This window comes from Salvia splendens, chromosome 7 (genome assembly GCF_004379255.2).
Source record: "Salvia splendens isolate huo1 chromosome 7, SspV2, whole genome shotgun sequence".
NCBI classification, from domain to species: domain Eukaryota; kingdom Viridiplantae; phylum Streptophyta; class Magnoliopsida; order Lamiales; family Lamiaceae; genus Salvia; species Salvia splendens.
Window position 1 is genome coordinate 2,535,171 of NC_056038.1, and position 15,463 is coordinate 2,550,633.

Here is a 15,463-nt window from a genome sequence, read left to right on the forward strand (position 1 = left end):
TTTTTTGGTACTTTCAATTTTTCAGGAAAAGAAATAATTTATGAAATCGGATAAAATAGGTTGAAGAGGCAGAAGAATAGCAAGCTGCGCATAAAGTGGAAATTAGTATAGTAGCCTAATTTAGAATTCAATTTCCAAATTCTCTTTCGTCTTCGGCTAAATCAGAAAATTTTCGATTTCTTTGCTCCCGAATACCCAATTTTAAGGTTAATTATCGAGGGAATTAGGAAGGGTTCAGCTTAAATTGCTGAGAAATGCAGCAACAGGCGCCGCAGACAATGAATCAAGCTTCACCGGCGGCGATCAATGTCGTCTCCACCGAGCAGATTCAGAAGGTACACCTCTCACTGCTGGGAGTACAACTACTTGCATAAGCGTTTGAAAGGCTTGCATATGTATGTATTCACAAATCGAAGCGAAATAGAAAAGTTTTGCTGAGTGTGGATGACGCATTTATAGGATTTTGTGGATTTCCATTTATAGGGGTTTTTTTAATCGTCTACTATGTTCTAACTTAAATTCGTGCTAATTGGATTACTGGCATTAAAATGCATCATAAATGCATTTCAACAGTAATAAATGCATAACCAACACCAATATGTAAATGTTTGTGCATCCATTAATGTTGTTCTTGGATTTCATATGATGCATTGTTTGTAAAGGTTTTGATTTTGGCCAACTTTTGCTTTCTTTGATTTGTGCTTTTTGTATTTTTCCAAAACAAGAACCATTATAGGTGTAGCTTTGTTTGCTTGTTGGCTTAACTAGTACTGCACAGATTTACTAGTTGTTCTTGGATTTGAACGACTTAATGGAAGATTTAATGTATCCATCATTATGCTTGATGCAGTATTTGGATGAGAACAAAAATCTTATTGTGGCGATACTGGAGAATCAGAATATGGGGAAAATAGCAGAGTGCGCTAGGTGAGTCGCATTTCTTCTTGTTTGCCAGTGGTTTGTTTAATTGATAGATAGATTGTTTATCTTTACCATTGTCATTGTTTGCAGCACTTTTGTCATCACTTAACTTTATCCTTTGTTTCCAAGTACAATGTTTCTGAAACGACTTCTTAAATGGTGTGGACAATGTAAATTTAACTAGAGCTGAAGAACTCATTTGTTGCATTTAAGCTATGAGTTGTTTCCATAACTAACAAAAGCTCTTTCAATTTTGGCTTTGAATTAGCTCTTTCAATTTTGGCTTTGAATTGTGTCAAAGAAAATATAGCTAATATCAGAACTTACAGTTTTCCCGATATGTGAATGTGATGCACAAAGATGAAATACACATCTATATCTATCCCAACTATGAATAAAGTGGTATTTTTTCTGAAATTCTAAATTTCAGACTATATTCTCTATAATCATCTTTCTTTCTGTCCTTTTAGCTATTTTCGACTTTTCAATAGTGTTTCTACATTGTTATATCCTTACCTTTATCTACTGATGTTGCTATATAGTAGGATGTATTTGTTGCTGGTATTTCACTTAATATACACTTTACCAAAATGGCATTGCCTTCGTGTGCCATTTGATTACCAAAATATTGGGATTTCCGTGTAGTAGTTATTGTTCAAAAGGAAATCTTAAAACTCAAAAGTTATAATTGAGAGCAGTATGCTACTTAAAGTAAAGAGGAGCTAAGAAGTGGAAATAGAATTAGGCATTGTAAGAGTTTGTCAATATTAGTCGCGTGCATTTCTTCTATGGATATCGGAGCAGCCATATCCAAAACATCTAGAATTCTTGTTACTCTATTGGCATTTTTTAATGTGTGAATGTTGGATTTACTTCCTGAGGCTGCTATGCAACATGGAAATCCCAATATTTACCTAGAGACCTTTAGGCTATGTTGGATTAATTTCAGCTGTTGTGGTGGAATGTGTTTGAAGATAAGCTGGAAAGTGTGATGTGAAGCTGAAATATTCTTAGTAAAACAGTGATGTGTTTGAAGGATAAGTTGGGAAATAGTGATGTGTTACTCTGGAAGTATGTATCAAGAATGCAAATATAGTCGAAAAATGAAGCCAAATGTACCCTTGATTCCTCAATCATGTCAAATGTTTCAGGTACCAAGCTATCCTTCAGAAGAATTTAATGTATTTAGCTGCTATTGCTGATGCGCAGCCTCCAGGATCCGGAATCCCTTCACAGGTTCATCTATCGTTTTATTATGAATCTACTGGATATTGCGTTTATACCAGCAACGGTAACCCAAGTATATTCCTCCAGTGCTGGTGAGACACACAATACTTGCTCCTAATGAAATGATATTCTCATGCAGCTTCCTAATAGTTTAGTGGCAACCCAAGGAACTGGTCCGGGTCTGCAAAGCCATACTCCAATAATGCAGCAACCCGGTGCTCCTGTTGCGAAGTCACCCTTTCAGCTCAATGCTCTCCGGCCTCAGGACCAGCAGAATCAGATGCTCCAGTTCCAGCAGCAACTTCCAGCCCATTTCAGTCTTGGAGGAGGGCCCAACGGCTTGCAACTACCTGGGCAGCCAGGTCCGAGCGGTTCAATGGGCTTTCCAGGAAGCCAGTCAGGCATGCTGGAGGGTGTCTCCGGTGATAACCAAGGAAACTCCAGTTTTGGACCTGCAGATGGCCGAGAATGATACTTTTAAGGCTTGCTTCACTTTCCGTGATGGCTGTATCCAGCTCAGTAGTAGTACCTTTCCACGGTTAAGTATGAACCGAAATAGTTAAGATGAATGTTTTGATATTACTATAAATTATTTAGGTTTAGATGTTGTAGAATGATGGTTCAAAAAGTCTGAGGCATTGTAAGACTGACGAGTTACATAGCTAGACATAGATCTCCAGTTTTCATGTATGCACTGTATCAAATGAATGTTTGTGTTACACTGAAATTGATCTGGAACTCCATTTGGTAGCACATTATGTAGGCTACACATTTTCAGAAAATAAATCAAAATTCAAACACGTACTAACATAGAGGTAAAGGGATCACAAGAATACATACAACCTGGCATAGATTAATGTCATATTGGTCAAAATAGAAGTATGGTTGGGGTTCAGTTTAGTCATCATCAAAATTAAAGCTATAAGAAATGGGATAGCTTGACACCAATAGGAAAAAAGCCCCATTTACTATACGGTAACCAATACATAATTATATCTTGAATCACATTTCCAAGGGGATAGATAGAAATGCATATTTCAACTTGACATGTTACAGCTTCTTCCTGTAAGCGTCTGCTCTGCCCGGTCAGTTGTGCATAAAGTTAATCAGCACGTCGCTCAAATTACCAAAATATCCTGCACATGAAAGTCAGAAGTCAAGATGATGAGTGGATCCATGTAATCAAACATAATACACATTTTATCGATTTAAAGTCCAATTACTAATTTGGTGCATGCTTTTCTTCATCCTTGGATCATATGTAAGTGATAGTTTATGCCATCAGGAGATTCACAAGCAAAGGTCTCTGTTTGTAAGAAAACAGCACAATCCAAATATACGCGTACTTACTATCTTCTGGGACTTGATGCAGCAGTAGTTGTCCTGAAATAAAATATAATAATGAGATTTTATTGTCTAAGGAAATGATTATTATTGGACAAATTGCTAAATTCTTATGAAGAACCTGTTGTTCGGTTTTTGCACAGCCATGGTCATACCAGGCTTCCCGTGAGATGGACCCTTGCTTTGATGATAACCAATTCTGTCAGGGCACATCCCATTGCCAACTGAGCTCTTCGGTTCGGCATTTGATTTGTTCAAAATACCATTTGAGACTCCTCCAGCAACATGAAAGTTGCTGCCGTTCAAGTTCTGACTTTGCAATGCTGAGAACTGAGAAGGATGGTCAGACATATTTGGAAGCCCAACAACTACAAAATCATGGAAACTGGGGCCTTGTCAGAGTTTACAGGAGAATTCAAGAGGACACCTTTTTCGATCTGTGGGAATGTGCCATGGGAGTAACTGCTACAGAAGGAGTCAGTGATGTGAAAGAAGATGGAGCAGCTGCAGCTGCAGCGGCCACTTTAGCAGCAGTTGCTGTGGCTGCTATGGTTTTCTGTGCACCTTCTCGTAGCTGAATGTAGTCTCCCTCGATCAAAAATAACTGCAGCAAGATAACAGTCACATTGAATGATCATCATCTACCAAGATGTTGAAACATAAAGACTAAGGGGACTTACATCAGGATGATTGCCCACAAAATCATCAAGCTTCCCATACTTCTTTTTATAATCATGCCAGTGAAGAGGTGCAAGCATTTTTCCAAGTCTATTTGGAAGCTGTACCAAGACATGTCAGATATCAGCAGGCACCGAATAACAGTCATAGTAGTACATATATTTACTAATATGAAGTGGGAGCAGATAAATTAACTCACAGTTGAACTAATTCTGGTCCTGCCACCAGATCCTATAGCACGAGCTATAGAAGCCAGCAATGCTCTTTCGTCCAATAGATAACTTTCCCCAAGATTTCCAGCTATATTACTCTTCTGCTCCATGGAAGCAAAGGCAATGGTTGAAGCATCACTTGAGGCAGTACATGAGGCTGTTTCGCTAAAATTAACAGCACGGGTTTGTCCTTCTGATGAAGATGCATTGATTGCAAAACTAGGATGTTCCATCATTGCATTTCTGTCATCCATGCTGTGACTAGTTACAGGTGTGCCTTTCTTCTCCTGAGGTAGTAGTAGTAGTGGTAGTTTGATCAATTTAATTTTAAAGAAGCATACTAAACATAGGAATTAAGTCCAGATTCAAGACCATAAGTTTCAGCACATAGGCTATGGCCAAGCAATTATACAGAAGTAAATTGCAAAACAAGTGCTAGAGGAACATTAGAAAAACCTTATCGTCGTTGCCATTATCAAGGGGATCCACTCTAAGAGCCTCATGAAACTGGGATGATATTTGCTGCAAGTTCAGCTGAGATTGGGCTTTGTCATGGCTCTCATCTATAGAGTCATGCACCTAAAAATGCATGACATAGTTATAAACAAGATATATAAGGGCATAAATAAGGAACACAGCCATGTGTACAAGAGTCATCTTTAAGCAACCAACCTCTACCTCTCCATTTGGTGATGGAACCACAGAATCAGCAGCATCTAGCTGTGAATCGATGCTTGCATCCACATAGTTTGCACGATGAGCATGCTCATTTACGGCTAATGCTTCATGGTCAAAATGAGAATCTGTCCTAGACAAATTTCCTTCAGTTTGCTCAGGATACTGCAAATGTTCAGTTTATATAGGGTTTAGGTTTATATAAACAAAGAAATGCACAAAATCAACTAACATAGGAAAAAAAGGCAATAGACCGTTTACCTGCTGGCTCTGCCAATTTTGCACCAATGGCATACCGGATAATGACAAAGGAGACTGTGTGACTTGTGAGGGATGAGGTACACCATGTTGCATTACAAATGGATGCAATGCAGTTGGAAGGTAGGCCGGCATACTAAACATGGATGATCGAGCAAATGGAACACCATTAACTTGGTCATTCTGTTCAAGAGAGAAAAAAGAGGGAACAAAACTCAGCAAGAAGAAAAAGAAAAAAAAAAAACTCAGCAAACAGAAAAAGGTGAGCAGAACAAAAAGTTGGGGAAATGTTTTCTACATTGCGACTTGAACTAATTACAGCAGGAATCCTTCCTTCATTTCAGCTCCTATGCGTAGATGGATACTTTTGACAACTATGAATTTGCAAAATCTAGTACTAATATGAGAAACTGAAAGAAACGAGTGCTAATTACAGAGTTACTAGGCATGCAAACAATGTTAGAGCTTCCAGCTTCAAAAGGGCACAAATAGAGAAAAGCTTGTATAAAAATACCAACAAAAAAGAATTCAGAAGATTTACCTGTGTTACAGTGGTCCCTCCAGAAGTTTCAGAATTTCCATTTTCTAAGCTACCAGTGTTTACAGCGGGTGAGTTGCGATCATTCACCTCCAACTGGATACCATTCGCATGTTCAAGTCGAGACGCGTCATTTGAATTTGTATGCAAAACATGAGACACATCTGATTGGTTTCTACTCTTTTCTCTTGAATCGGCCATTTCAACCTGGAGCTGTTGTACGTGCAAATGAAGCCTTTCCATTTCCCCAAACTGACATCAGAGTATATTATTTTAGCTACAAAAAGAAAATGAGAACAACCAATGTTGCAAATGGCTTCTAGTATGATTGTTTCATCTTAAGAACCTGTCTTTGACAGCCAAGCCACAACTGATTATACTGTTCTGTTCGTTCTCTCAGTTCAGATTGTAAGGTGTGATTAGCGGATGTTTGCAATGCATCAATTTCCTGAGCACGAGATATCCAAGTTTGTGCATCCCTTATCTGCTCATCTTTAAAAATGGCAGTTTCTTGAGCAATCCTATGCTGCAACAGACATTGCAATCTGCTGTATTATAATCTTTAAAAACTTGGCAGATAAAACTTTAGTCACATTGTCAAATAAAACGTTACCTAGAGAACAAACTAATATTACATCTCAACAGAACTATCAACCAGTATCACACACACAAAGACAAACAAAAGCTCCAGTGCAGTGATAACATAAATAGAGTAGTGTAAGTCAACAAGACCAAACCCATATTGTTTACACAAACGCAATTAATATCAATCTGAACTAAAGAAGCTAACTAAATGGCGATTAAACAGGTGCTCCAGGAAACTAATGAGACAATGTTGCAAAGATAAAGATACGCATGACACATAAAATAATCAAGAAACCTGTTCCTGCAATTCAAGGAACTGGCGCTCTTTTTCTTGAATATGTTCCTGAAGATCATGAATTTGTTTAATATGCTGTGCTCTATCAGCTTCGACATTATCCCTCTCCATCCTACAAAGAATTGTGAGAATGTGAGACGTACACATAGTAGTTGCAAGATATATAAATTATTTCAGCCCTACACAATTACCCATGATGCAAACATTGCAAGAAAAACATTAAAGTATAGCTTATTATGACAGAAAAACTACTTAAAAGTAAGTAATGAGTTCGAGTAAAGCATGCAACAAAAAAGATTAGATAACAAAGAAACATGATTTCTAATATCATCTAATAAGAAGAATACAAATAAGAAATAGGAAAAGATACATTCAAGATTAAAGAAAAATACATGTAGCTCTGGAGCTTGTTGTTTTGTTCCCTTAAAAGAGCCTCTTTGGCCCAAGCCTGCTAAACAAGAGGAAAGGTTAGACTCAGAAATATTCACCATGAACCAGTAGCAGACTCCCAATCAAAGAGAAAATATAAAGCATCAAATTTTTAAACTGACCGCTTCACTGTCCAATCTGATAGCATGTAATTCTCTTTCCTTTTCATCCATCCTTCTCTCCAACTCATATATCTTCTGTTCCTTTTCATGCAGTTGTTCCTATAAATCAACCAACCTTCCAAGGTTAGCAAGAAACGTCCATGATTAGCACACATCCTTGTGTATACCCACAGTGGATGGCACCTTAGTGAAAAGTCATGATTGTCCACAATGCAGTAGCAGTATACATACATCACGGTTTCCATAACAAAATAAATACAAAAACCTGCAGTTTGACATTGGCATTCATGTGCTCTTTTATCTGACCATCAAATGTATTATGCAATCTCGCAACTTCAGATCGTGCGGATATTTGGGCTCGAAGTTCAAGCTCCATGTTCTGCAACTCCTCCCTTTTTTCCACTACATTGTGAAGTCTTTGCTGCAAAATATCATTATCCAGACCCCCATCAATCGCGATCGAGTGAAAATCAACATCGAGTTGCCTTCTTCCATGCTGCACCTTCACATAAAAACAATCATTTATTTTCATTTTCATCAATTTATTGCAACAACTAACCAGCTATAGAGAATAAGAAGAAAAAATAGTTCTGCAGAACACAGCTATCACCTCGTATATTAATCTCTCATCCGATCGACCTACTTTTGAGCGCTCCAGCTCCTGTGCATGCAGCCACAAAGGCACAAACATAGTAAAAATACAGAGAGAATTATTCACAAAAAAAGACCCAAATTTTAGTGCAATGTTACATCAGACACTATTTTCTACAAGTAGAGCTCCGAGAATCAGACAACTAAACAGGAATATAGCAGCACTAGCAGAATATTCACTAATTTCCGGACCTTCAGTTCATTTTCCCCAAAAATAATTTCCCAATCCGAATTCTAAGGCTAAATAACGCCATTACAAGCAGATCCTCACCTCGTTACCGGAGCTTCTAACCGATTGCTCAGATACTACGCGCCACTCGTCGCGGGAAGGTTCAAACGAGGAAGAAGCCGGCATCGCAACCCCGCCATTGCGCACCGCGGCAGTAGCACCGGGGGCGGCCTCCATTAACTAAAAAAATCACACTTTTTATCCTTAAAAATGCCCTAATTTGTGGTGAGAAACCTTACCTCAAAAGGCCAGACGTAGAGAGAGAAATCAGAGTAAGCGAACAGAAAATGGAGATGGGATTTGGAAGTATGTAGAAAGATAGTAACGACGAACAGAATCCAACAAATTTTTGTACGTTTTTGCGGCAGATTTTGGGGTTCTGTTATGAATTAAGGGTTTTAGAGGGGCTTAAAAAATATTTGCCTGCTTCGCACCTATGAATTTCCGTGGACTAGTTTCGTTTTCTCTTTTTTTTAGTGAGAAATATTCTGCTTAGGGAATCCACGATCAGACGGATGTCCCGGCGGACATCCCGACGGACTTCCTAAAAATACCACCTGGCACGTCATAAAGACACCTCACTATACAATGACGGACATCCTCAAGGACATCCCGACGGACATCCACAAAAAACAATAAAAAATCGGGTCGTCCATCATGTCAACGCAATGGCGGACGTCCAACGGACGTCCCGGAAAGCCGATGAACTCCGGTGTCCGCAGCGGACGTCCGTATCCGTATGCATGCTGCCTAATGGCGAACGTCCGGCACGCCGGTCCGACGTTCATCGGGACATCCGCTATTGTGGATGCTCTTAGTAGTTGTAATTAATTAGTACTACTATATTTTTACTATAATAGCCATTTAAGTTATGGAGTCAAATTTAATTATTTGAAACTTATATATTCAATTAAAACTAAAAATTCAAAATTTTAAATTATCTCATTTATTTATGAAATTATAGTACATTTTATGATGATTAAAATAATAAAAGAAAATTAAAAATTATATAATTGTAAGTTTAATAAAAAAATTTGGATCAATTTAAAATATTTGTGTTTTGGATACAAAAGAATGTATTCATTATTACAACAAAAAAAAATTAGTATTTTCTTAATGAATATCGTTTACAAAATTTTCAGACTATAATTTCAATAACTTTATTCATTGTAGGATGGTCACTGCCAATGTACAAACACTTTCAATTAGTAGTGTATATACTTAAATCATTGTCAAACTATGAAAAGCTAAAAAAATGCAAAACAAATTTAAAAAGTATGTATACATAATTACACGATAAATAAATGGAGAATCACAGTGTACTAGATGAATGAATCTTTTGCGATCTGAGTCAGACCATGATCTTTTGCGGTCTGAGTTAGATCATCTTGTCCCACTACGATCACATTTGGAGTCTTAACCTTGAATCTCTCGTCTCTTATCTCATCGATCTCGTCGTCAATTCATCTAGTCCCAATCACCCTCATGCTCATGCTTCGCCTCATGCTCTTTGTCTTCTCCATTTTCTTCATATTCTTCAAGGCCTTTCCGACCATCTCAAACAATTCTTCATAAGTTTCGTCAAAAATCTTCTTAAAGAATTCGCGCCTTTTGATGTAGATCTCTCCCAACGATTCTAGCAAATCAAGAAGCCTCGAGTCGATCATTTTTCCCGACTTCCATCTGATTAAATTGTGAGTCTTTGTATAACCATGATTGTCGAATAGATCGATCTCCATTCTATCGTTGCAAACTATAATCAAACTTTTAATAAAAAAAAGTGGGCAATATTTTGAAAAAGAATGTTGTGGATTGATAAATAGGTTTAAATGTTAGAGTTTATTTTGTACTTATGGAGGCACATATTTATAAGCCTCAAAATCACTTGTATCCCAAGAAACAACTAATTTTTTATCAATAAAATAAAATTTCTTAGTCGTGTGAAGTTATTATACGATAAACGCGGCGGTTGACTTAGATTAAATTCCATGTGATTTCAACTAAAATATCACAAAACTTGATTACAAATATAATTTCCTCCCAAATATATAGATATTTTTAATTTTATAAAAACACTGAAGCTTGAAGATACACCATGCCCAAAAAGTACTGCTACTGCGATTTCTTATTTATTTGACTAAGTTCCATAATTTGATCAAGCGATCAAATTGTAATTATTGAACATTTGTTTTCTTTATGTATTGCCTGTATAGGAGTATACATAGTAGTATATTCTGGGTGAGTGATGAATCGCTAACTACAACTAATTTAAGACTATAGGATTCTAGAAAACTTGGGGTCTATAATTTGTCACGTGTAATTTTTGTTTTTATTAATTAAATGTGAATATAGTATTAGAAAAGTATCAACACAATGCTTTGAGAATGTTAACACCTTGCTTATATTAACATTCTACATATATTATATTGACATATTTTATATATCAGGATGACATTTATTGTTGTAAGAAAAAATTGAAAATTTGTGATTTTTTTTAAAAATTTTGACATCGGAATATATGCAAGTGAGATCTCGTTAGAATCCCTATTGAAATTATCTTTAATTTGATATATGTTGTGCGAAAAAATAATTTAAATCAAAAAAGTTACATACATTTTAAAGTTTTGAGATATTTTTAAAAAATTAGTTATAATGGTTGTAAATCGAACTTAATATCTTAAAATAACTTATCTAATTCGTCGAATTCAAATGAAACCTAAAATAATTTGTTTGTTTGTGTATACCAAATGAATCCAATCTTTTTAAAACATGGAGTACTATAACTGTTACAATTACTATTACGATTTCATGTTTGTTGTTTTCAGACAGAAATTGAACTGTTATTGTTGATTTGGGGGAAGTTGTGATAAACTAACAGAATTCCAAACTGAAAAATAAAATGAAAATGGAAGACCCTACTTTTACTTTAGGCTTAGTCTCAATTGACTTCCGCGGACACCGTGTTTCTCAAGGTTACAAAAATGCAATATTGCCTAAAAAATTCCTTCTTTTCATCTCAATTTTTGTGGGTTTTTGTCTTCTATTGGAGTGCTGATCAAATCTACTGGAGCTGGAGTACTAAAATTGATCGCCTCTCAAACCTTTTGAAGCATTTTTAGACCTTTTTTTTTTAGTTTCGCTTCTTCCGGAGGCCAAGAGAGCTAGAAATGTCAACTTCTGCAAATGAAGATCGGGAGCTGAGGTATAGATTTACTTTTTTTTTAATTTCAAACTAAATATCGTGTTTTTATTGTATTTTTAGCAAGATTTGCTTATTTTTCATTTTTAAGGGAAATTCTATTGGAAATTTGGTGTTTAACGCATTTTGTGTTTTTTTAGAAAGAGGGCCTTTTTCTGTAAAAGTAAAGATATATGCAGTTTTTGTGATTGTCGTGTCTAGAAAAAACGATGGCCAAATCCATGATGAGTTGAGTGTGAAATGAAATTGAATTTAGGAGCAGAGTAGTTTAGACTTGAAGTATATATTGTGCAGTGTGTGCTCTTTTTGGGAATGATGTTGCGTCCCAAGCTAGGTATCTCGATTGTGACGATTTGTGTTCATGACATGTCTAAATGAAGTTGGAATAGGATACGAAACGTGATTTGGGGTACTAGATGTTCGTCTCAATAATGTGCGGTATGAATGTATGGATTGCTTATGGAAATGTAAGTTACTACTTGTTTTAGTAGCTCAGGGTCAGGATGTTGTTGTTTTGGGATCAATTTTACTCAAAGAATACGAAAAGGCATAAATGTTATGTTGTCAAGAATAGTATTTTCTGTGTTTTGTCGCTTGAATCTAGATATAGTGTTATACAAATATGATATGACCGAAGAAAGCATTAGTTTCCCTCTTCTTCATCTTCTTCAGCTTCCGTGTTGGCTTGAACACCATGCCTTTTGCAAGTTATCACTTTAAAATCACGTTTGGAGTTGCACTTCCGTTGTTTCGGATATCCCATGAAGTTAAAGTTTAGGGGTAAAGGGGAAGAATTAGGGAGTTTATAACATGCATGAGCTGATCATTTTTTATTTTTTATTTGTCAGGAAAACTGAGAACATGGAAGAATCAGATCCAATGACAATCGAATTTCTACGAGCAAGGCTGTTATCTGAAAGATCTGTCTCAAAAACAGCAAGGGAAAGAGCTCATGAGCTGGCTAATAGGGTGAGTTGCAGTAATTTTTAGTTCCCTTTGACTTGCATTGGCTGTTAAATGTATTTTTTTGGTCAGCATTTTCCACTCATTTCATGATTTTTGAGGAATTATTCAAAATGGAATGGTTTTGAGGATGTGAATGCATCTCTTCATTCTCTTCATTCCACTGTCTTACCTTCTTAGATAATCGGTCTATCTAAACTTGTAAAATACGATGAAGGTGGCAGAACTCGAAGAACAGCTAAAGTTTGTTTCGCTTCAGAGAGAAAAGGCTGAAAAGGCGACATCAGATATTCTTGTGGTTCTGAAAAAACATGAAATAGGTGATGTATCTGTAGAATTCGATTCATCATCCGAGCAGGAGGAAAACTCACAGGACTTTGAAGTTCGCAATGGTCCTTTGACGACAGGAGAAGCTTCAACCAACTTGAAATCAAGAAATAACGAGATGGAGGCGTATACCAGTTCTGAAATTGAATCTTCTCCATCAACTGGTAGAAGCTTGTCCTGGAAAAGTACTCGAGATTCTCAGCATTCCGTTGAAAAGAAGAAACACATAGATCCCGTCAGAAGAAGAGCTTGTTTTTCATCTAACGGTTCGTCATCAAGGAGTGGAAAATCATGTCGTAGGATAAGGCGCAGACACACAAGGTAGCATTTGCTTTCCATGAATTTTAATGTGTAGTTCATTTCAACATGTGATCATGTTTTGGTTATGGAGCATTATTCGTGATTTGCTCGAGCTGCAAAGTAAGTTCCTCAGATCATCAATGATGATGTGATTCTGTTTTGTGGTGCCAGATCAGTAGAAGAGTTGCAGAATGACGGGACTGAGAAGACCACGCACTCCAAAGGCTCATCAAACGGTTCTGATGGCGAGGCCATTGCATCGCCAGAAACTTCTGGGTACGCTAATGGGGAAAACCCTCCGGAAAAAACAGTTTCCGGAAAAAGTAATGGAACCCAAAAAGTTAATGGCCACCATTTTGGTGTACCGGAAAAGGACAAAGACATGGAAAGTGCACTGTTGCATCAGGCGCAGCTCATTTGCCGATACGAAGAGGAGGAGAATGCCCAAAGAGAATGGGAAGAAAAGTTCAGAGAGAATAACAATGGCACACAGGTATGCTTTATCTGTTTTGGCCGGTTCAATTTTGCACCTTAGGTATACTTCGGCTATCTACATGCCATTTTGTGTTTGTGCTTTCTCCTTTATATGGTCTTTCGGGTTGCATATTCGATTGAAGTTTAATTTGAGTTCGTGATTTAAGAGAAGCAATCCCAGCGTCTTCGTCAAATTCTAGACGTCATAGAAATAGCTTCATTATATAACGTTCATGCATTTTATCTAACAACAATTTTCTCCATTTACTATCAGGATTCATGTGATCCAGGTATCCATTCGGATGTGACTGAAGAACGATACGAGACAAAATCACTCGAGCCGCCTGGTGCTGCTGCGACATTGGATTCTGACGATCAAGAAGTGAAGCAACAGGCAGCTGAACCTCCCCAGAATTCCAAAGGTTCACCACCTGCAGCAGACGACGAGAAGGGAAGCTTGCGGGATGACAAACACAACACCAGCATAGCTGCCCCCGAATCATCAGCATCCGAGTTTTCATTTCCCAAGACAGAGAAAAGTCTTGAAGATTTCTCAGGGAGAGCTGCCGATGAGGCATCCAGACACAGATCCCGACAATATATGTCCACAGAACAAGTGCCAGAAAAGACATCTCAGCCTTATGCAGGGAAAAACGTCCCTCTCTCAGGGGCTTCCTCATCCTTCGATCTTGCAGTCGTGCCTCAGGAAACTTCTACTAGTTTAGGATCTGTCCTGGAAGCACTCCAGCGTGCCAAACTATCACTGAACGAGAAACTCAGTAGCTCGCATCAGGTAGCAGAACGAATGTCTGGCAGAGTCATTCAACCTCCCAACGCCTACACAAACACGATGAATGGCTTCCAGATTCCCTTCGCAACCCCTGGCCTCTTCAGATTGCCAACAGATTATCAGTTTGAACCGACTGCTAGAGTCAATCCCGGCATTGGTCCACAACTAATTTTTGCCAATTTCACCGAACCATATGTGGAGCCAAGAAGTGATGTATCACGTGACCTACACCGCATGTACACTGCTCCAAGCAGAAGCTTTACTCCAGAAATAAGGTCTACTGCAGCTCCTCCGCATAGGTTTCTTAGCCAGCCTCGGCTTGGGGGAGGCGATCCCAGCCCTTCTACCTCAACGAACCATCTTGATCCTCGTGTCCCACCACCTCAAGAATTGTATCCGTTTTTCCCATACACCAATATTTCTTCAAACAAGGAAGAGATTTCAAGGACTTCACTGAACTCCGAGAAGGGGCTACCACCGTTCATACGCTTGTCTCCTTAAGATGGACACCCCGGACCAAGCATGTACAGGTAGCCTTGAATGGTGTGATCAAGAATTGCTTCTTTTGGTGGGTATGGATTATTACATAACTCTTTTTTTGCTTCTTATTACCTTGGAGTGAACATCTTGTAGTAATTAGTAGTAGAATTTTACCACCTTCAACTTTAATCAGCTTGTTTAGTTCTGTAGAGAGCAGCATTGATACATATTTATATCTTGTAACATGCTCAATGTGAGCAATGAAAGAGAGTTTCTTCTGTTGTATGATACATCTAGAAACAAAGGCCCCCTTCTTTTTAGTAGATATATTGAAGGGGCATTTATTTTGTTGGACATATGATGTAATATAGTAGTACCATGTTTTTATTATTTTCCAATGGAATATTGGTAATTTAATTTATTTTGGGATGTTGGTCTATAAAATCATAAATTTTCAGCAAAATTTGATGTTTTCAAGAATTTAAAACTTGGTCGCAAGCATCACGAACTTAAATGTCCTAGTGAATTTTCTACTAGGAAAAAAAATATGGATTCAGATCTTAATAGCACACTACACCATGTGCATTCTTGAATTATATAATGATGGATTGGTGAGATCGATTTTAGTTGATCTTGATTTATCACGTCGTGACGTTGCCGCCAGTTAAGGAAGAAAAGCATCATGTCACCAACATATGACATTCATAGCAAAATATTTCAACCTAAGTTAGCAACCAAACACTTCCCAAAATAATACCCAATCACT

At 37.5% G+C, this 15,463-nt stretch overlaps 3 protein-coding genes across 10 annotated transcripts; 2 read left to right on the plus strand and 1 right to left on the minus strand.

The window, feature by feature from the left end:
• The first annotated feature begins 41 nt into the window (after positions 1-41).
• LOC121741505 (GRF1-interacting factor 2-like) lies at positions 42-2,875 on the plus strand. The gene is made up of 4 exons (XM_042134282.1): positions 42-335; positions 851-927; positions 2,073-2,157; positions 2,288-2,875. The coding sequence occupies exons 1-4, from the start codon at positions 255-257 to the stop codon at positions 2,618-2,620; spliced, it is 576 nt and encodes a 191-aa protein (XP_041990216.1). The 5' UTR covers positions 42-254; the 3' UTR covers positions 2,621-2,875.
• Positions 2,876-2,981: 106 nt separating this feature from the next.
• LOC121741504 lies at positions 2,982-8,556 on the minus strand. Of its 7 annotated transcripts, none has more exons than XM_042134276.1 (18): positions 8,404-8,556; positions 8,207-8,344; positions 7,895-7,945; positions 7,550-7,786; positions 7,285-7,383; positions 7,126-7,181; positions 6,734-6,845; positions 6,200-6,379; positions 5,857-6,105; positions 5,319-5,498; positions 5,055-5,222; positions 4,839-4,961; positions 4,370-4,669; positions 4,173-4,271; positions 3,920-4,096; positions 3,614-3,822; positions 3,499-3,531; positions 2,982-3,284 (listed from the first exon to the last, which is right to left on the minus strand). In XM_042134276.1, coding segments are annotated over exons 2-18 (2,409 nt in total). In that variant the 5' UTR covers positions 8,342-8,344; positions 8,404-8,556; the 3' UTR covers positions 2,982-3,283. The 7 variants fall into 7 exon arrangements, 6 of the variants coding, with proteins under 6 accessions (XP_041990210.1, XP_041990211.1, XP_041990214.1 ...); XM_042134277.1 differs by having other exon boundaries at positions 8,207-8,358; positions 8,404-8,522; XR_006037887.1 differs by having other exon boundaries at positions 3,372-3,531; positions 8,207-8,540.
• A 2,448-nt stretch (positions 8,557-11,004) lies between these two features.
• On the plus strand, positions 11,005-15,118 carry LOC121811452. Of its 2 annotated transcripts, XM_042212310.1 has the most exons (5): positions 11,005-11,366; positions 12,212-12,332; positions 12,544-12,974; positions 13,125-13,446; positions 13,702-15,118. In XM_042212310.1, exons 1-5 carry the CDS (start codon positions 11,332-11,334, stop codon positions 14,716-14,718), a joined length of 1,926 nt encoding a protein of 641 aa, XP_042068244.1. In that variant the 5' UTR covers positions 11,005-11,331; the 3' UTR covers positions 14,719-15,118. The 2 variants fall into 2 exon arrangements, with proteins under 2 accessions (XP_042068244.1, XP_042068245.1); XM_042212311.1 differs by lacking the exon at positions 11,005-11,366 and having other exon boundaries at positions 12,551-12,974.
• The last annotated feature ends 345 nt before the right edge of the window (positions 15,119-15,463 follow it).

Excerpts from the sequence above, each read along its gene's own strand:
- LOC121811452 (XM_042212310.1), top strand. The coding sequence starts at position 11,332 with ATGTCAACTTCTGCAAATGAAGATCGGGAGCTGAG. Across the intron at positions 12,975-13,124 it reads ATAAGGCGCAGACACACAAG|ATCAGTAGAAGAGTTGCAGA; the intron begins GTAGCATTTGCT and ends TTGTGGTGCCAG. Across the intron at positions 13,447-13,701 it reads AGAATAACAATGGCACACAG|GATTCATGTGATCCAGGTAT; the intron begins GTATGCTTTATC and ends ATTTACTATCAG.
- LOC121741505 (XM_042134282.1), top strand. The coding sequence starts at position 255 with ATGCAGCAACAGGCGCCGCAGACAATGAATCAAGCTTCACCGGCGGCG. Across the intron at positions 336-850 it reads CCACCGAGCAGATTCAGAAG|TATTTGGATGAGAACAAAAA; the intron begins GTACACCTCTCA and ends TGCTTGATGCAG. Across the intron at positions 2,158-2,287 it reads GATCCGGAATCCCTTCACAG|CTTCCTAATAGTTTAGTGGC; the intron begins GTTCATCTATCG and ends ATTCTCATGCAG.
- LOC121741504 (XM_042134276.1), bottom strand. The coding sequence starts at position 8,341 with ATGGAGGCCGCCCCCGGTGCTACTGCCGCGGTGCGCAATGGCGGGGTT. Across the intron at positions 6,380-6,733 it reads TCCTTGAATTGCAGGAACAG|CATAGGATTGCTCAAGAAAC; the intron begins GTTTCTTGATTA and ends TGTCTGTTGCAG. Across the intron at positions 5,223-5,318 it reads AAAATTGGCAGAGCCAGCAG|TATCCTGAGCAAACTGAAGG; the intron begins GTAAACGGTCTA and ends GAACATTTGCAG.